Source organism: Pectinophora gossypiella, chromosome 9, assembly GCF_024362695.1.
Source record: "Pectinophora gossypiella chromosome 9, ilPecGoss1.1, whole genome shotgun sequence".
Taxonomy (NCBI): domain Eukaryota; kingdom Metazoa; phylum Arthropoda; class Insecta; order Lepidoptera; family Gelechiidae; genus Pectinophora; species Pectinophora gossypiella.
Window position 1 is genome coordinate 8,834,959 of NC_065412.1, and position 15,416 is coordinate 8,850,374.

Genomic DNA, 15,416 nt, shown 5'->3' on the forward strand with positions numbered 1-15,416 from the left:
TTTTTTATGTCCATGAACTCAGCCGTACTTATTAAAGCCAGTCATTGACTTTGAAAGAGAGTCGACATGAATAATGCAAATAAATTGAACATCGTCGACTTGTACTTAGAATCTTATGAATATATATTGGAAAATAAAAAAGACATCTTTCAGGTCAGGGTGTTACTATTACTACATATAAGTCACGTGATTGTAATCGGGATGAGAGAAATATTTTAAATAGGAATTTAATTGAATAACAGTAAGTTATATTTACAAAAATGATTTTTAAATTAATCCAAAATTAATGAATTAAAGTCTATATGCATATGCGTCATGTCTAAATAATCCACCTCGTGTCATTCACGGCGCGAAGGTGCCCATCAAACTAGCCGCGTTTTTAAGGACTTTATGGTCAAGCGCACTTCTAATGTAAAATAGATATTGGCTTCGATAAAAAAAAACCCTTTGAGTCATAGCATGGAATCAAATAACGATGTTTTTAATGATTCATTTTAACAATCATAAAATAGATTTAGATATAATATCACGAGACATAAAAACTGGATTTTTGTTATTAAAAAATATAACAAATAGATTAGATATTCATTAAAAACTAACCAAAGTAAAAGAAGTTCCAAATCCTGGAACTGTAACAGACGGTCCGGATGTTACGTAAAATATATTATGACCAATAAATTAGATTGATGATAAAGTTTGCTCTGTAATTGTTGTAATACACACTGTATTTATACATTGAACTAGGATAAATACCAAAGTAAGAAATAGCTCCGTTTCATATCTTATTCTTTCGCTTCGTGATGTAAAATTTAAATTTTTGTTAACCCTAGCGTGCCATCAGGTTTATTGTCCTTAGCACTGTCTGATTTTAGAAGTATAATATTGCTTGATTTTTAACATTATATGACGTATGAAACGTTTTTCTAAAAGTTTCTGTATGGCAACCAACGTGTCTAAATTCAAAATACTTCTTCCACATGTTTTTTTTCTTCGCATGGTCACCCACCCCGTTGGGTTTGCTTATGGGACCATAACTAAAAGGATTATGGTTTTAGATGCTCAACTTTACTTACCGTAATATGATAACCGTCATGCCTATCCCCGAAAGGGAGAACTATCATGTTTAGTCGTCATAAGGATTGGAGGGTCTCAACGGGATTACGTTACTTAAATATCCGCTTTTAAAACTTTGATTGATGACTTTTGTACATATCGAAAGCAGTTGAGATTCTGTCAATCATCCCCATACAAAATTATTATGATGTATAGAAATGTGATTGTTGAGAAGCGATAGACTTTTTATTAACTGTCATTTATTTAATTTTTTATTTTAATCTAGCGTCATTTGTATGAGCATTTTTATAATAGCAACGATGGCAAATAAACACAGCTCAAATCAGTAATCCTTCCCGGGTTGGACAGAGCCACAATAAGTACTTACCTGAATAGACGACCTTAAATTTTTGTCTTTAATATTGTGATTTAACACACCTAGCAGGTTTTTAGTAGACAACGAACTTGTCCTTGTATTAAATATGAACGTGTGAGATGAGTTAAATTGCTACATTTGTTTGCATGAAAACTGTTATGCCAAATGGAATTTTGTATAATATGTTTTTATTTTGTAGGAACTTAGCACTTCTGCATGATTATATTGCGACAAAGCTCCTTGTTAATTAGGTTTTGAAAGGAAGGAAAGGTAATATAAAAAAATATCTTGACAATGAAAATCGAGATATTGTCAGTAACCAATAATCATTGGCTTCACAAGTTTGTAAACTTTGGTGTTGTAAAAGTTGATTGCGGTTTTTTTCTTATCACAGCATGCCTTAGGTACTTATGTAATACATTACTCACCTAAAAGTGAGCAGTCCCCAGTTCTCCATAGCTCCAGCTTTAAAGTCCGGTAGTGCGATCATATCAATCTTCGGAAGCGGAAATTTGATTTTATAATATTCTTCGAGAAAACTCAGTATTTTGGGACCAATTTCTAAGGCGTACGCAGCCGACGGCAATGCCTCTTTCCTTGCCCATACTGCAAAGTTCTTATCACTCATACTGCCAAAATTAGTAACAGCAAAAGCTACCAGGTAAGTTGACATAGGCAATGATTCTGCATAGTGGTCCCATGTGTAATTTTTTAAGTTTTTACTGGAAAAAAAATATAATTTGTAAATATAATTAGTAAGTACACTAAAATATTATAATTTTTACAAAAAATGTGTAAAATGAAAAATTGTATTTATATAATTAAAAAATAAGTAGGTAAATAATTTATTGATTTGTCATTACTAAAAATCTTCTCTTTAAGTAAATAAAGATGAAAGTGATATTAAGTAAGTAGGTGAATAGATTAAAAGAAATAATTTTCCCAATGTGTCGGAATAGAAAGGTATTATGAATGGTTTGGATGGCGTGTGAAATATAACTAACATAATCGTTGAGATTGTAGTAAAACCATAGAATATGGTAATGTCAATATAATTTTTTTAACGAATGGAAACTGGAATATTAATGAAATGGTAGTTAAAAACTGAATTCTTCGTAGAACGGTTCTTGGTTACAAAGGTCTTTTTCACAAAGTATTGTCGTTTAGCTTTGAATGTTAGCGCAAAGGGATCAATTTATGGAGGAGGTATTTAGTAATAAAAGGAAGACACTTACTGTTGTTCTTTGGAAACGAGGTTCATGTTTGAAACAGATGTCATATTGTCGGGACGTGCAATACTGATGGTAAACTTAGCCTTCAGGGCTGGCTCATCCCAGCAAGGGAATGCACGGCGAGCATCAGTAGCTTGAAATTGTGTCACGGCTATCCATCTGCAAAATAAAAGTTATAATTTCGAACATATTTTGTGATTAGGCACCTATATCTTAATCAAACTAATGCATAGAATCCTATCGCTCAAGTAACTATCAGACTATGGCACAACCAAAAGAAAAGGTTATGATTTTAGTTCTTAAGCGCCAACAGGTAGCAAATCTAGAAAAATATTTCTATTCAGTGACTTTCATAAATTATCTGTGAGACGATACGAATGGAAGCAAGGAATTATAATAGTCTAAGTACATAAAACTTTTTCATAGTAAGTAGGTAAATTGTGAGTTACTTGAATACCTTGTTTTCTTCCCAAATCAGTTCCTTGCAACAAATCTTGCTTTAGCAATCTTGCCTTGTTAGTCATTACAGAGCATAATTCGTATTCTATAAAAGTAGTATATTAATCTGCTATACCGATGGTTCCGCATACACACGTTCGATTGTGATCGGAATATTAAGTTGTGGTTCATTGTTTGCTGGCGATAATCGGTTGAGATATTTTGAGACCGACTGTTTATGACTGTATCGAAAATACGCAGCTGACTTGGTACTTGACATGTCATTTTTAACTTTTTAAAATATATTATTGCTGTTCCATAATATTCCATGACTATCAGGCATATTGTAAAAGTCAATTAAGTGACAAGTTTAGGCATCTGACTTTGATACTGTCACCATTACGATTCGTGATACGACCATGCATAAGACCATGCGTGTATGTAACGCAAAATCAATATTACTTACCAGTCAAACTTAATTAAATAAGAAGCAATACTTTGCTTTAGTGTGGTTTTGCGTGATACTTGTACACTCACACATATGTATATTATTTAATGTATACTGACCTTTTAACACCCTTTTCTTCATAAGAGCTTCTATAAAATCCGTGTAGGTTGTCATTCAAAATTCCAGTGTATGTTACGTTCAACACATACTGCTGATTGGCTTTTAACGTCTCGCCCAATATTAGGATATGGAACTGTCGTGGAACGTCTTCTGTTCTTTGGATAATCTTCACGGGTCTCCCGTCATTAGCGTATAAGTTAATAGTGAGAAACGTCAAATCGACGCCATGAAAAGTCACTTGCTTCGTATCATTCTTAACAATAATTACCACACTAATCTCCCCATCAAAAGTAAAATTACTCTCATATATATACGGCGTTAGCCTTAGATAGTACTTTAACGGTTTAATGTTCGTCGGTAAACGGACATCTGTCACAAATTCCTGCTCAACTATAGAGTTCGGTGTCGTTTCTATTGGTATAACACTTTTACTATGTTCAGTACTTAAAGGTATCACTAGTAGTTTTGATTGGTCACAGTGAGTGAGTTCGTATTTTGTTACGTTTGCTAATTGGTCAGTCTGTGGGCAGGCAGCAAAGTTGTACACTATGAAGGAGGCTGCCACCAGCGCCAATGCGAATATGACGAGGACGACGAAGGCGAGACTCTTGGAAATGTAGACCCCTCGCTTGGTCTTGGTGGAGAAGTCGCAGTTGGGAGGGTTCCCGTCCATGATTCCGAGCGGCTCGCGCGCCTGCGTCATCACATCACTATACCCTCATCTGTAACAAAAAATATTCAATCACAAAGGTAACCTGAACTGCCCATGAAAAGTCATCGCTCCTGTTTATTGAAATAATTGAATAGACATTGTACCAAGTGGAAAGTGGACAGTGTGGTATATCGGCTGTTCATTATGTAACCTTAATTAAAAATAACATAGTATAAATGAATATTCATATCCAAAACGCAGTTTAGAACAATGCCGCCTCTAGTACCGTCTACTTTATTCAAATGTTTGTGTCTATATTTCGATTTGTGCAATAAAGTATTATTGAATTTTCTTGAACACTATGAGTTTGTTCGATCAATGTGTTATCACGTAAACGATAGTCTAGCAGAAACTTGGAAAAGAATAACAACAAATATTCTCGATTACTTATTGTACATCTATGTTTACGGTTTGAAAGTTTATAAGTACTTAAACACATTACTTATAAGTTTTTTCTCTTTAACTGTATACAGGCAAAGTATTTAAGATAATGAAAGAGTCAACTACAAAAGACTTTTTCTAAGTTAATAACCCGGGGTGTAATAAATAGGTACCTATCACATAAACTGTGTTTACGTTGCGCACTCACGCACAAGATGGACGGTCATTCATTTCACTACAGATATCTTCGTATAGGTATAGGTATACCCATACCATTATTCTATAGCACTATTTTAAAGACCTATTGTGTGGAAAGGAATGGAAGTAGAAAGTATCAAGACATTATCACATAAACGGTAGCTTAGCAGAAACTTGGAGAAACATAACGACATAACATATTTTCCATTACTCATTGTACAAATATCAAGAATTCAATTGAATTATTTAAGTCGTTATCAGTCTTTTTTATTTATGCCACATGTATAATATAATTCTACATGTATTGACAATATAATACATAAACAGCCTATACACGTTCCACTGCTAGGTACAGGCGTCAGTCTACGTATGTTATGTAATTGACACATAATTAGACTTACGTTACACCTGTAATGCAAGCTACTTTTTAAGGCGATCACATGAAAAAAGTACAAAAAAGAATAAATTAAAATTATCTTTCAATATAGGTTATACAAATTCAATTTATAAATCACCTTTTAAAAATTAAAACACATAATAACGAGTTCTTACCGCACGCACCGGGGTTAATATCGGGAGTCTCATATACCTATTTTAAACGCGGTAAGAACCCGTTATTACGTGTTTTAATTATCATAATTATCATTAAATAATGTAAATAATAATATTAAAAAAATTATGCTCCTCACTAAGATTAAAAAAACACTGGCAAGAATAAATTTGCTGATTCCATTAGGCGATTAAGGCTGTCTTTATCTCAGTTCCTAACTTACTTTGCCGGCGAGAACCTTGTTAAAACTTGCCAAGAATACTCTGTTAACAAGGCAAAGTTAAATAAATTGCAACAATTTTTCGTTTCCTCGACGCCTTCAGTGTTTTATCGCCTTTGTAATAAAAAAGAGAACAAAGTGTAAACTAGGATACGATTAAACAAATGTTTGCATGGGTTGAAATAAAAACTAGAATCTTTTGTGAGTATAAATAGGTTGACGATTTCTGTTAAACAACAAACAAACCTGGTTCACTCTGTTTGTACATATTATCTATTACCTACATAGCAAGATACTTAGGTACCTAACCTAGTCAAACTATTCAAAGCCAATCCACAATACGTCTCGACAAAACAAACGAAATTGATAAGTAATTGAAGCGAAGTCTGACATCAAGTCTTGTCCTGCTGACGCCAACTCCAAAAGCTAGTTATGACGTCAGTAAGGCTGTCAATTAAAATACCTTTTTACTAGTAGGAAATAGTGAAACGAATCTATTTATATTCATTCAATGACGACAGAAATGCGTAATTGTCTTTTTCTTTAGGTGTTTTATTGCACTTTCACTGGATCGTCCCTATATAATTAAGGATTATGGTCCGAGAATATTGTTAGTTATAATGGGAATGAGAAATGCCGGTCAATTCTTCTTCTGTATTTCAAATATAATCATGATTTATTATTTTTACCTACAACCGTATAAGGTTTCCTACAGTACCATGAGCGATCTCTAGAAGACGTATTAATATCGTCACCCTTTGTGTGACGAGAGAGTATTTCTGTCCTTCTGAAATTAATATCATCATCTCTGTACACAATGAATAAAGAAACCTTAGTGTTCCTTCTCGGTTCACACAAAGAGCTTTATTTATCACAGACAAACAATTATCTTCATTTGACTTTGATTAGATTCTGGACAAGTAATTAAGCGTAGTGGTACAAGTAAGAGGCCAGTTGCGTTTATATTGTGTATTAGCCGAACATAATAATTCTAATGTCAGGGTCTTCTACTGAAAATTGAGAATTTGACGTTTTATTTAATCTTATGAAAAACATATTAGTGGAACTTATAATAACAGGTTCTTACTGCGTTTAAAATAGGAATATGAGACTCCCTTCTTATTATGATAATAACCGCGTAAACTTAAAACAATGTATATTAGTGGAGTCAATAAAGCCGGAGCATCCTAACTAACTTCTAATTTGCCAGGGAATATCCGATTTTTTTTATTTGATCGAAAAATTTGCGCCGCTCAAGATGCTACTCAATGATATAAAAAACTACCTTTACAAAAGAAAAATACATCAAACTCGGACCTGTCCCTGGCAAGGTAGAAGTGAAACCCTTCATTAACTCCACTATCTTACCCCCCTTTTATGAAAATATATTATACTGAAAGTTCTAGAAGCAATAGCGCCTCAAAATCTGTAATTTTTGGAACAAAAGTAATATCGTAATATCCGGTCTGTTTAAAATAATACATACTACTAAAAAATAAGTGGAACCGTTTATTTATCTTGCGTGCAATCTAGATAGTTATAATGTATTTATGTTCTGTCCTCAAAGATACTTATCACTACATAATATAAAAGAAAGTCGCTTTTTCTGTCCCTATATCACTATGTATGCTTAAATGTTTAAAACTACGCAACGAATTTTGATGCGGTTTTTTAATAGATAGAGTGATTCAAGAGGAAGGTTTATATGTATAATAACATCCATTAAATAGTGGATAAATACTGTTATTTTTGAGGTTTTTAATGTGATGTCGTAAATAATTTCATTTTTTCCTCAGCATTGCACCCGAGCGAAGCCGGGGCGGGTCGCTACTTGAGTAATAAAAATTACTAGAAAATAGATAAGCAATGTAATATTCGTATAGTTCCTATTCACCACAGAGTCTTCCATAATACTTTAGCTTAAATCCGCTATCATTTATGAATTGTATGCGAGATATCTACTTAGTTGCATAGATGCAACAAACAGATGCAGCACAACACAAAACTAGGTCACAAGTTCAATATAAACTTTCAGTCTCATTACTGGCGCACGATTCTCTCGCTTCATTTTCATCCGTTGCGTAATAAGGTTTGTTTCTCATATTTAGTCTTCTTTGTTATACTTTCATCTGCAAGTGTAATAAAAAATATGCTTTTGTGTTTTTTTTATTTTGTTTATTTTTTTTTAATTTCAAAGCAACTTGTCTATTATTTCAAAACTAACTTGATTGATGAAGATTATGAAAAATCATTAAAACTTATTTTTGCATTTAGGCGTACTTATATAAAAAACTAAACTACTGTCAAATTCGTCTGGCATTTGACATTTTTATATTCGAGATAGTCAAAGAAACATAATTTTGCTGTTTTTTAAAAACTGTAACGTTTACATAGATGCCGAAAAAAATATTAAGTTTTCAAGTTCGAGATGTATCTCCATTTTTCCAGTATTTGCGCGAACTTCTTTTAGGGAGATTCCATGTAAAACATAATAGGTTCCCTGGATTATGTGCACCGAGGACTATTCCCAAACACGAATGTCCCCGAGGACCTGAGCTGAGGTTATCAAACCAGTACTACTACAAGAGGCATGTAAAGGATTCGGTCCTGCCGCCCATGGTAGCTCCAGTTGCTGAAGGCACTGTGAGACCCGCAAAACCTGGTGAGCCTGAGAAACCTGGAATGAAACCTGATTCTGTAAGCTTATTTTAATTTAACCTTTAAAATTACAAATTTCTTGCGCTATTTGTACTCTTAACGAGTCGTCCTAACGCTGTAACGAATCGTTGAGGTGGTGTTAGATTATTATTGAAGGAATACCTAACATATAACATAACCTTCTCCGTGGTCCAGAACGATCTCCGTGGTCCAGTGGTTGAGAGTTGGGCTCACGATCCGGAGGTCCCGGGTTCGATTCCCGGTGGGGACATATCACAAAAATTACTTTGTGGTCCCTAGTTTGGTTAGTACATTACTGGCTGATCACCAGATTGTCCGAAAGTAAGATGATCCGTGCTTCGGAAGGCACGTTAAGCCGTTGGTCCCGGTTACTACTTACTGATGTAAGTAAGTAGTCGTCACATGAGCCATGTCAGGGGCCTTTGGCGGCTCAATAGTAACCCCTGACACCAGGGTTGATGAGGTTGGTACTCCACCTCACAACCCACACGATAGAAGAAGACATAACCTAATATAACATAAAGCTAATAAATGTCCTGCTGCTGGCCATGCCACAGAACTCCCCTCAATCAATCGGAGGGGGTATGGAACATACTCCACGATACGCTAAGAATATCCAAGTAAACTAATTTGAATCTTGACTTTCAATTGTGTTTTGTAATGATTCTACATAAAAAATAAACGGCTTTTGATTTCGACATTTAAATTTCTCGACTCCAGGTCAGTTTTTTCTGCGCACCGACTCCTGGGCCGCCGTGGTGGTGGGACGGACATTGCTACTACGAGATGGTCCCTGATCCTCCTACGTACCAGTTTAATTTCATGCCGTGTCCGGAGCCTCCACCGCCGCCCCCTAAGTCAACCTCCCCACCAAGCAATCCATCCTGTCCTCCTCCAGTCCCTAAGGAACAGTTTCCATCATCTTGTCCCAAAGCACCTGATACCCACGCATGTAAAACTAAATGATAGCTTGTTTTAAAAATAGCATTTTTCGAATCGTACTCACTTTTAGCCTTCGTAAATTATTCTTAGTAGCCTTTTTTTTCAATTTCTAAATATGACATTTCCTTATTTCAAAGGCATTAAAGGTAATTTTTGCAGAATAAATTTGAATTAATTGAACCATTATTTTCATCCCTTTTGACATAAGTCCTTTGGAAATAGAATAGACTAGTGAGTTTAGTGATACTTACATAATTTAATTATATTATGATATTCCTAATAGGAGGAGCTCGGTGGCGCAGCGGTAAACGCACTCGGGTTGCGATTGTTGAAGTTAAGCAACTTTCGCAAAGGCTGGTCATAGGATGGATGACCACAAAAAAAAAGTTTTCATCTCGAGCTCCTCCGTGCTTCGGAAGGCACGTTAAACCGTTGATCCCGGCTGCATTAGCAGTCGTTAATAACCATCAATCCGCACTGGGCCCGCGTGATGGTTTAAGGCCCGATCTCCCTATCCATCCATAGGGAAGGCCCGTGCCCCAGCAGTGAGGACATTAATGGGTTGATGATGATGATGATATTCCTAATAGAGGAAGACTAAACCCAGCGATGGGATGATGCAGGCTGCTTGATGATGATGATTCCCGATGGAAACGCGTCTAAGAAAGAAACACGTTCTGATATTGGCCTTTGTCGGGCGTAGAGTACTTACTGAACAAAAACATAAACATAATAAGGGGTAAGCAGATCTTTATAGTATACACACCCACTCCTCATCAGCTACGTAAGTCCCGAGTGATAGGGGACAAGCCGATTGCCATTACCCGGGTATAAATTCAGGAAACCACGTAACATGGATTACCGATGATCCAATCATGAATTCAAACAGAGTCGAATACAGTGGTTTAGAACCCAAACCGGGATTAGAACCAGCAACGCCTACGTAAGTCACGCGTCGCCACTAAACAGAATATTAATAAAGATGTTGATAAAAAGCCTTAGCACATTTGTTTCCGCACTCAGCCCACACACCCACACTGTGCTTCCTACTTCAAACAGCTCTTCACTTTCACACGACACGTGGTAAACGCATCTATTGTTCCCTTGGTAATAAACGGATTTCACACAATTTGCAGCTTTTATATAAACTCTATTATGACTATAGATATCGACATCTTGAGCTGATTTACAAACATTATTGACCTAGCACCCAGTACTGAAGAAGAATAAGATTGTTTTTATAATATTCGTGTCATTGTTATTTATTTTTTTGGAATTTGATGTTGTTTTCAAAATTATTTTCGCACAGATAGGCACAAGCATAGACTGATATTTTTTCGAGTCTTTCTAACGATATATTCATATGATTTGGTATTTTTTAAATGTGTCGGTAATATAGGGGTTACGGACGCTACGGATCGAGGAGTCCCAACCCCAAAATAATGGAAATCAGAAAGACAAAGATAAAGTGCTTCAACTACAAAAAGTGTTTTACATGTCATAAGATAAAGAAAGAGGTTCATTAATATTTCAGTAAAAGCTCAAGGCGACTGCGACCCGTGGAATTATTCACATGCAGCCTTTGTGAAAGCTCATGTGAAGAATACGCCAATTTCACGTTTTAAAGGTTCCTTTGCTACTCCGAGTATGGTATTTTTCACGAAACTGTTTTAGTTCGTGATCTTGACATTTGAAATTTCTTGTAAATGGAACAAATATTGCGTATAGTACGTTTAACACAACATAGGCTTACGACTATAACCCAATAATGGGGTAATCAAAAGTACATCCATCGCAAAGTGAACTAAATACCCACACCTCACAGAATTTTCTGTTCGGCCAACGTTAAAGGTGGTGAGCCGTATTGCCGTCGGTCGATATTTTAACATTCTAAGTTAAGTACTTTAGAATATAAATTGACTTGTATTTCGCACCTATGGTCTTAAACCGTGTGCAATTACGTATGTTGACCCGTTTGCCTTAACCGAGAAATAAATGTACTTATACTTGATTCGAATACTCTACACAGACCTGATTTTTATATCTATGTAACTTGATTAATAACTGTTGTTACTATTTATGGACTAAATTACATAATTATACATCAATGGTTTATGGAGTAAAATTTTATAACAAAATAAATATTTTACATAAATAAAGACACAGATACACAATTAACAGACATGAACAATAATTTCATGTGATAACTTTGTCAGGTAGGCGAATGCGAAAAACATTTATATTTATATAATGTTCGTTAATAGTATTATTGCATTTTAATGAAGTTAAGTCAATCGTATAACCGAATAAATAAATAAAATGAATACATAGATACACGTATAATTGCAGTGTATGTGCTTGTGCTTATGGTATGTTTGTGTATACAATATAGAACGACAACTCTCCGCTCCCCACCAGCGGCTGAGCTAGGTTTACCCCCTCGGTCTTACTTTAGTCTTCAATGGTATGAGCGCCAGACGTCACACACACAGATGCGCGTGTACGATAACATCAATGTGTAGTGTCTCGTAAAACGAGGTGTTTGGTATGAAGTGACCAGGGTGTGGTAGAACGTAAGTAGTAGCACCTTGTTTACAACACTAGATCAAAGTCTAGTGCTGCAGTATCAGTTTAGCAGTACAATGAGAAATTTAAACTATCTATGATATCAATTGTATCACAATTGGTGTCCGTCGGAGTGGCGAGACTATCTCATTGAATCGCAAATTTACACTGGTACCTTGGTGCCCTAGTGAACGACCTTCAAGCGTCTGGTTTGTCTAGTCTAGTACATGTCACACCGTAATGACGAAATTAGTCATTTCCACATTATGCGTCGTTAGCTTGTCTACATACACGTTCTTATTGGAGACTGTAGAGACCGCGGAATTCCACTTGCTACGATCCTGACCTGATGCCACTTTTGCTTCTTCCACCCTTATCGAAATTATATGCTCTCTGTTTAAGTACTCTTGACCTTCAGCTACTGTACTAGTAATTAAAAAAAAAACATTGAATGGAATACCTCGTAATAGTTGATAAAGAGAAACTATTTCACAAGGATTAGACCGAAATAGATTTAACTTTCGTCCAATTAACTTTTAGTCACTATGATAAAGACAACTTTTTACTCATCACCCATTTACTGACACCCCTTAGTCAATATCTAGGTACTATTAATTTCAGGTATTTTTAGGTACTTATTTGATTTTAATTTGTTCTACCAACAGATATAAAAGAGAAGTTTTCATTGACCTAAAGCATCTGCACCATACGCACCTAATTTGAATTTATTTAATTTTTATATCTATTTTTTTAATGTTGTTTTCTTGAAGGCTGCGAGAATTAGTATGCTAGTCTAAGTAGTTTAAGTTTATCGGCAAAGGATACCATATTAATAATTATGGAATGAATACCTATATGCATTTGGTATAGTAATGTCATGAGTAATTATGGAAACGATTAATAGATGATCGATGGTATGGGCTGCATATTCGAAACCCAGTAGATTTCCATTATTTTTCGGATATTGTATACAATATATGCTTAACGATAAAGAGAATCATATAACGTATAGATACTGTTTATCATGTTGATCATACTGGTCGTCTCATAAGTAAGTAGGTCAGCAAGTGGCAATAAATGTTGTGGTAAAACCCTTATTCTAAGATGTTCTCTCGACTTTTCTCCAACTCGGCTTCAGGTGAGCATTATGGTATTATAAATTGTCATTTACGTCCTCGATTTGAGGATTTTACTCACTGGAGTCGACCACATCGTACTGTCAAAAAATTTATACGAAAATAATGACAGACGTGATTACATAATTGCAATAAACTAAGTATACCGATTTTGAACTCAGTTCGAGGAAAACCTTGAGATCGCCTCAACTTAAACAAAGTAGAGGGAGGTTGGAATTAACATCCTAAAATGCGGGTGTAAGTGTCCAGTACATATTCTCCTCTATCTACCTAATGATGTCATTCATTCCTGAATTATGTAATTTACCAAATTCAGCACACTGACTTGAACGTAAAATAGAGTCATAACCCGTAATTGTATAGAATGATACCACCTTGCCTATAAATAATAATATGCAAGCGATAAATTTATGTGTGACTAGCTTTTGCCCGCGACTTCGTCCGCGTGGCGTGTTATATAAGAGAGAGATCTTTGTGTGTGTGGGAGTGCATATCAAATTTCAAGCATCTAACTTATGCAGTTTAGATTTTTTCATACAATTTTTTTCCCAATAACTCCCATTTTTCAAAATACAGCCAAAAATAAACTTTATATTTACTAAGGTATGCATGCATGCTAGATTGAATCAATTGATTGAATTGATTTTTTTTTAATTGATTGTTCATTGAGTTTTAATTTTAATACACACTTCCTCTCTTCCCTTCAACGTTGCTGTGCCCTACAGGGTCCATGTTTTAGTTCCTATGCCTATGTAACACCCCATTGTACTACATGGAATGCAATAAATAATTTAATCGAATTGAATTGAAAACATCTATCTTACGCGGTTTCGATTTTTTCATACAAATGTTTTTTCCCGCTAACTCCCGTTTCCGTGGGAATTTTGCAATATCCTGTTGCAACTAAGGTTTAAGTTAACTAAGGTACCTGCATGCCAAATTTCAAGCGTCTAACTTAAGCGATTTAGATTTTTCATACAAAAGGATTTTCCCGCTAATTTCCGTTCCCGTGGGAATTCCGGGAATTCCTTTCTTAGTGCACCTCTACGGTACCTAAGCTATGTCCCTTCCAAATTTCAAATGCCTACATTTAGCCGTTCAGGCTATGCGTTGATATGTCAGTCACTGAGTCAGTCAGTTTCTCCTTTTATTTAGATTTGATTTTTTCATACAAATGTTTTTTCCCGCTAACTACCGTTCCCGTGGGAATTTTGTAATATCCTGTTGCAACTAAGCTTTAAGTTTACTAAAGTACCTGCATGCCAAATTTCAAACGTCTAACTTGAGTGGTTTAGATTTTTCATACAAAAGGATTTTCCCGCTAATTCCCGTTCCCGTGGGAATTTCGGGAATTCCTTTCTTAGTACACCTCCACGGTACCTAAGGTACCTGCATGACAAATTTCAAACGTCTAACTTGAGTGGTTTAGATTTTTCATACAAAAGGATTTTCCCGCTAATTCCCGTTCTCGTGAGAATTTCGGGAATTCCTTTCTTAGTGCACCTCCACGGTACCTAAGGTATCTGCATGCTAAATTTCAAATGTCTAACTTGAGTGGTTTAGATTTTTCATACAAAAGGTATTTCCCGCTAATTCCCGTTCCCGTGAGAATTTTGGGAATTCCTTTCTTAGTGCACCTCTACGGTACCTATGGTACCTGTATGCCAAATTTCAAACGTCTAACTTGAGTGGTTTAGATTTTTCATACAAAAGGATTTTCCCGCTAATTCCCGTTCCCGTGGGAATTTCGGGAATTCCTTTCTTAGTACACCTCTACGGTATCCAAGGTACCTGCATGACAAATTTCAAACATCTAACTTGAATGGTTTAGATTTTTCATACAAAAATATTTTTCCGCTAATTCCCTTTCCCGTGGGAATTTCGGGAATTCCTTTCTTAGTGCACCTCTACGTTATCTAAGGTACCTGCATGCCAAATTTCAAAAGTCTAACTTGAGTGGTTTAGATTTTTCATACAAAAGGATTTTCCCGCTAATTCCCGTTCCCGTAGGAATTTCGGGAATTCCTTTCTTAGTGCACCTCTACGGTATCTAAGGTACCTGCATGCCAAATTTCAAACGTCTAACTTGAGTGGTTTAGATTTTTCATACAAAAGGATTTCCCTTCACTACTCTGCTCCTATTGATTGTAGCGTGATGAAAAGTATACTATGACCTGTCCAGGAGTGTGAAAAATAATTGTACCAAGTTTCATTAAAATCCGTCCAGTAGTTTTTGTTTCTATAAGGAACATACAGACCGACAGACAGACAGACAGACAGACAGACAGACAGACAGACAAAAATTTTACTGATTGCATTTTTGGCATCAGTATCGATCACTTATCACCCCCTGATAGTTATTTTGA

At 35.6% G+C, this 15,416-nt stretch overlaps 2 protein-coding genes across 3 annotated transcripts in view; one reads left to right on the forward strand and one right to left on the reverse strand.

Annotated features, from left to right (window-relative positions):
• The window catches only part of LOC126369589 (aminopeptidase N), a 33,210-nt gene that overhangs the window by 12,336 nt on the left and 5,458 nt on the right, over window positions 1-15,416 (reverse strand). For both annotated transcript variants that reach the window (XM_050014070.1, XM_050014071.1), the window contains exons 2-4: window positions 3,667-4,389; window positions 2,665-2,820; window positions 1,858-2,151 (exon numbers count right to left, since the gene is read on the reverse strand). In XM_050014070.1, coding sequence (XP_049870027.1) covers window positions 1,858-2,151; window positions 2,665-2,820; window positions 3,667-4,370 — 1,154 coding nt within the window. In that variant the 5' untranslated portion in view covers window positions 4,371-4,389. The remainder of the gene's footprint in view (window positions 1-1,857; window positions 2,152-2,664; window positions 2,821-3,666; window positions 4,390-15,416) is intronic.
• LOC126369800 (uncharacterized) lies at window positions 8,123-9,373 on the forward strand. The gene is made up of 2 exons (XM_050014364.1): window positions 8,123-8,425; window positions 9,128-9,373. The coding sequence occupies exons 1-2, from the start codon at window positions 8,123-8,125 to the stop codon at window positions 9,371-9,373; spliced, it is 549 nt and encodes a 182-aa protein (XP_049870321.1).

Bases quoted from the DNA above. Each gene is read 5' to 3' on its own strand.
- LOC126369800 (XM_050014364.1), top strand. From the start codon at position 8,123: ATGCCGAAAAAAATATTAAGTTTTCAAGTTCGAGATGTATCTCCATTT. The intron at 8,426-9,127 runs GTAAGCTTATTT...TCTCGACTCCAG, and splicing joins CTGGAATGAAACCTGATTCT to GTCAGTTTTTTCTGCGCACC.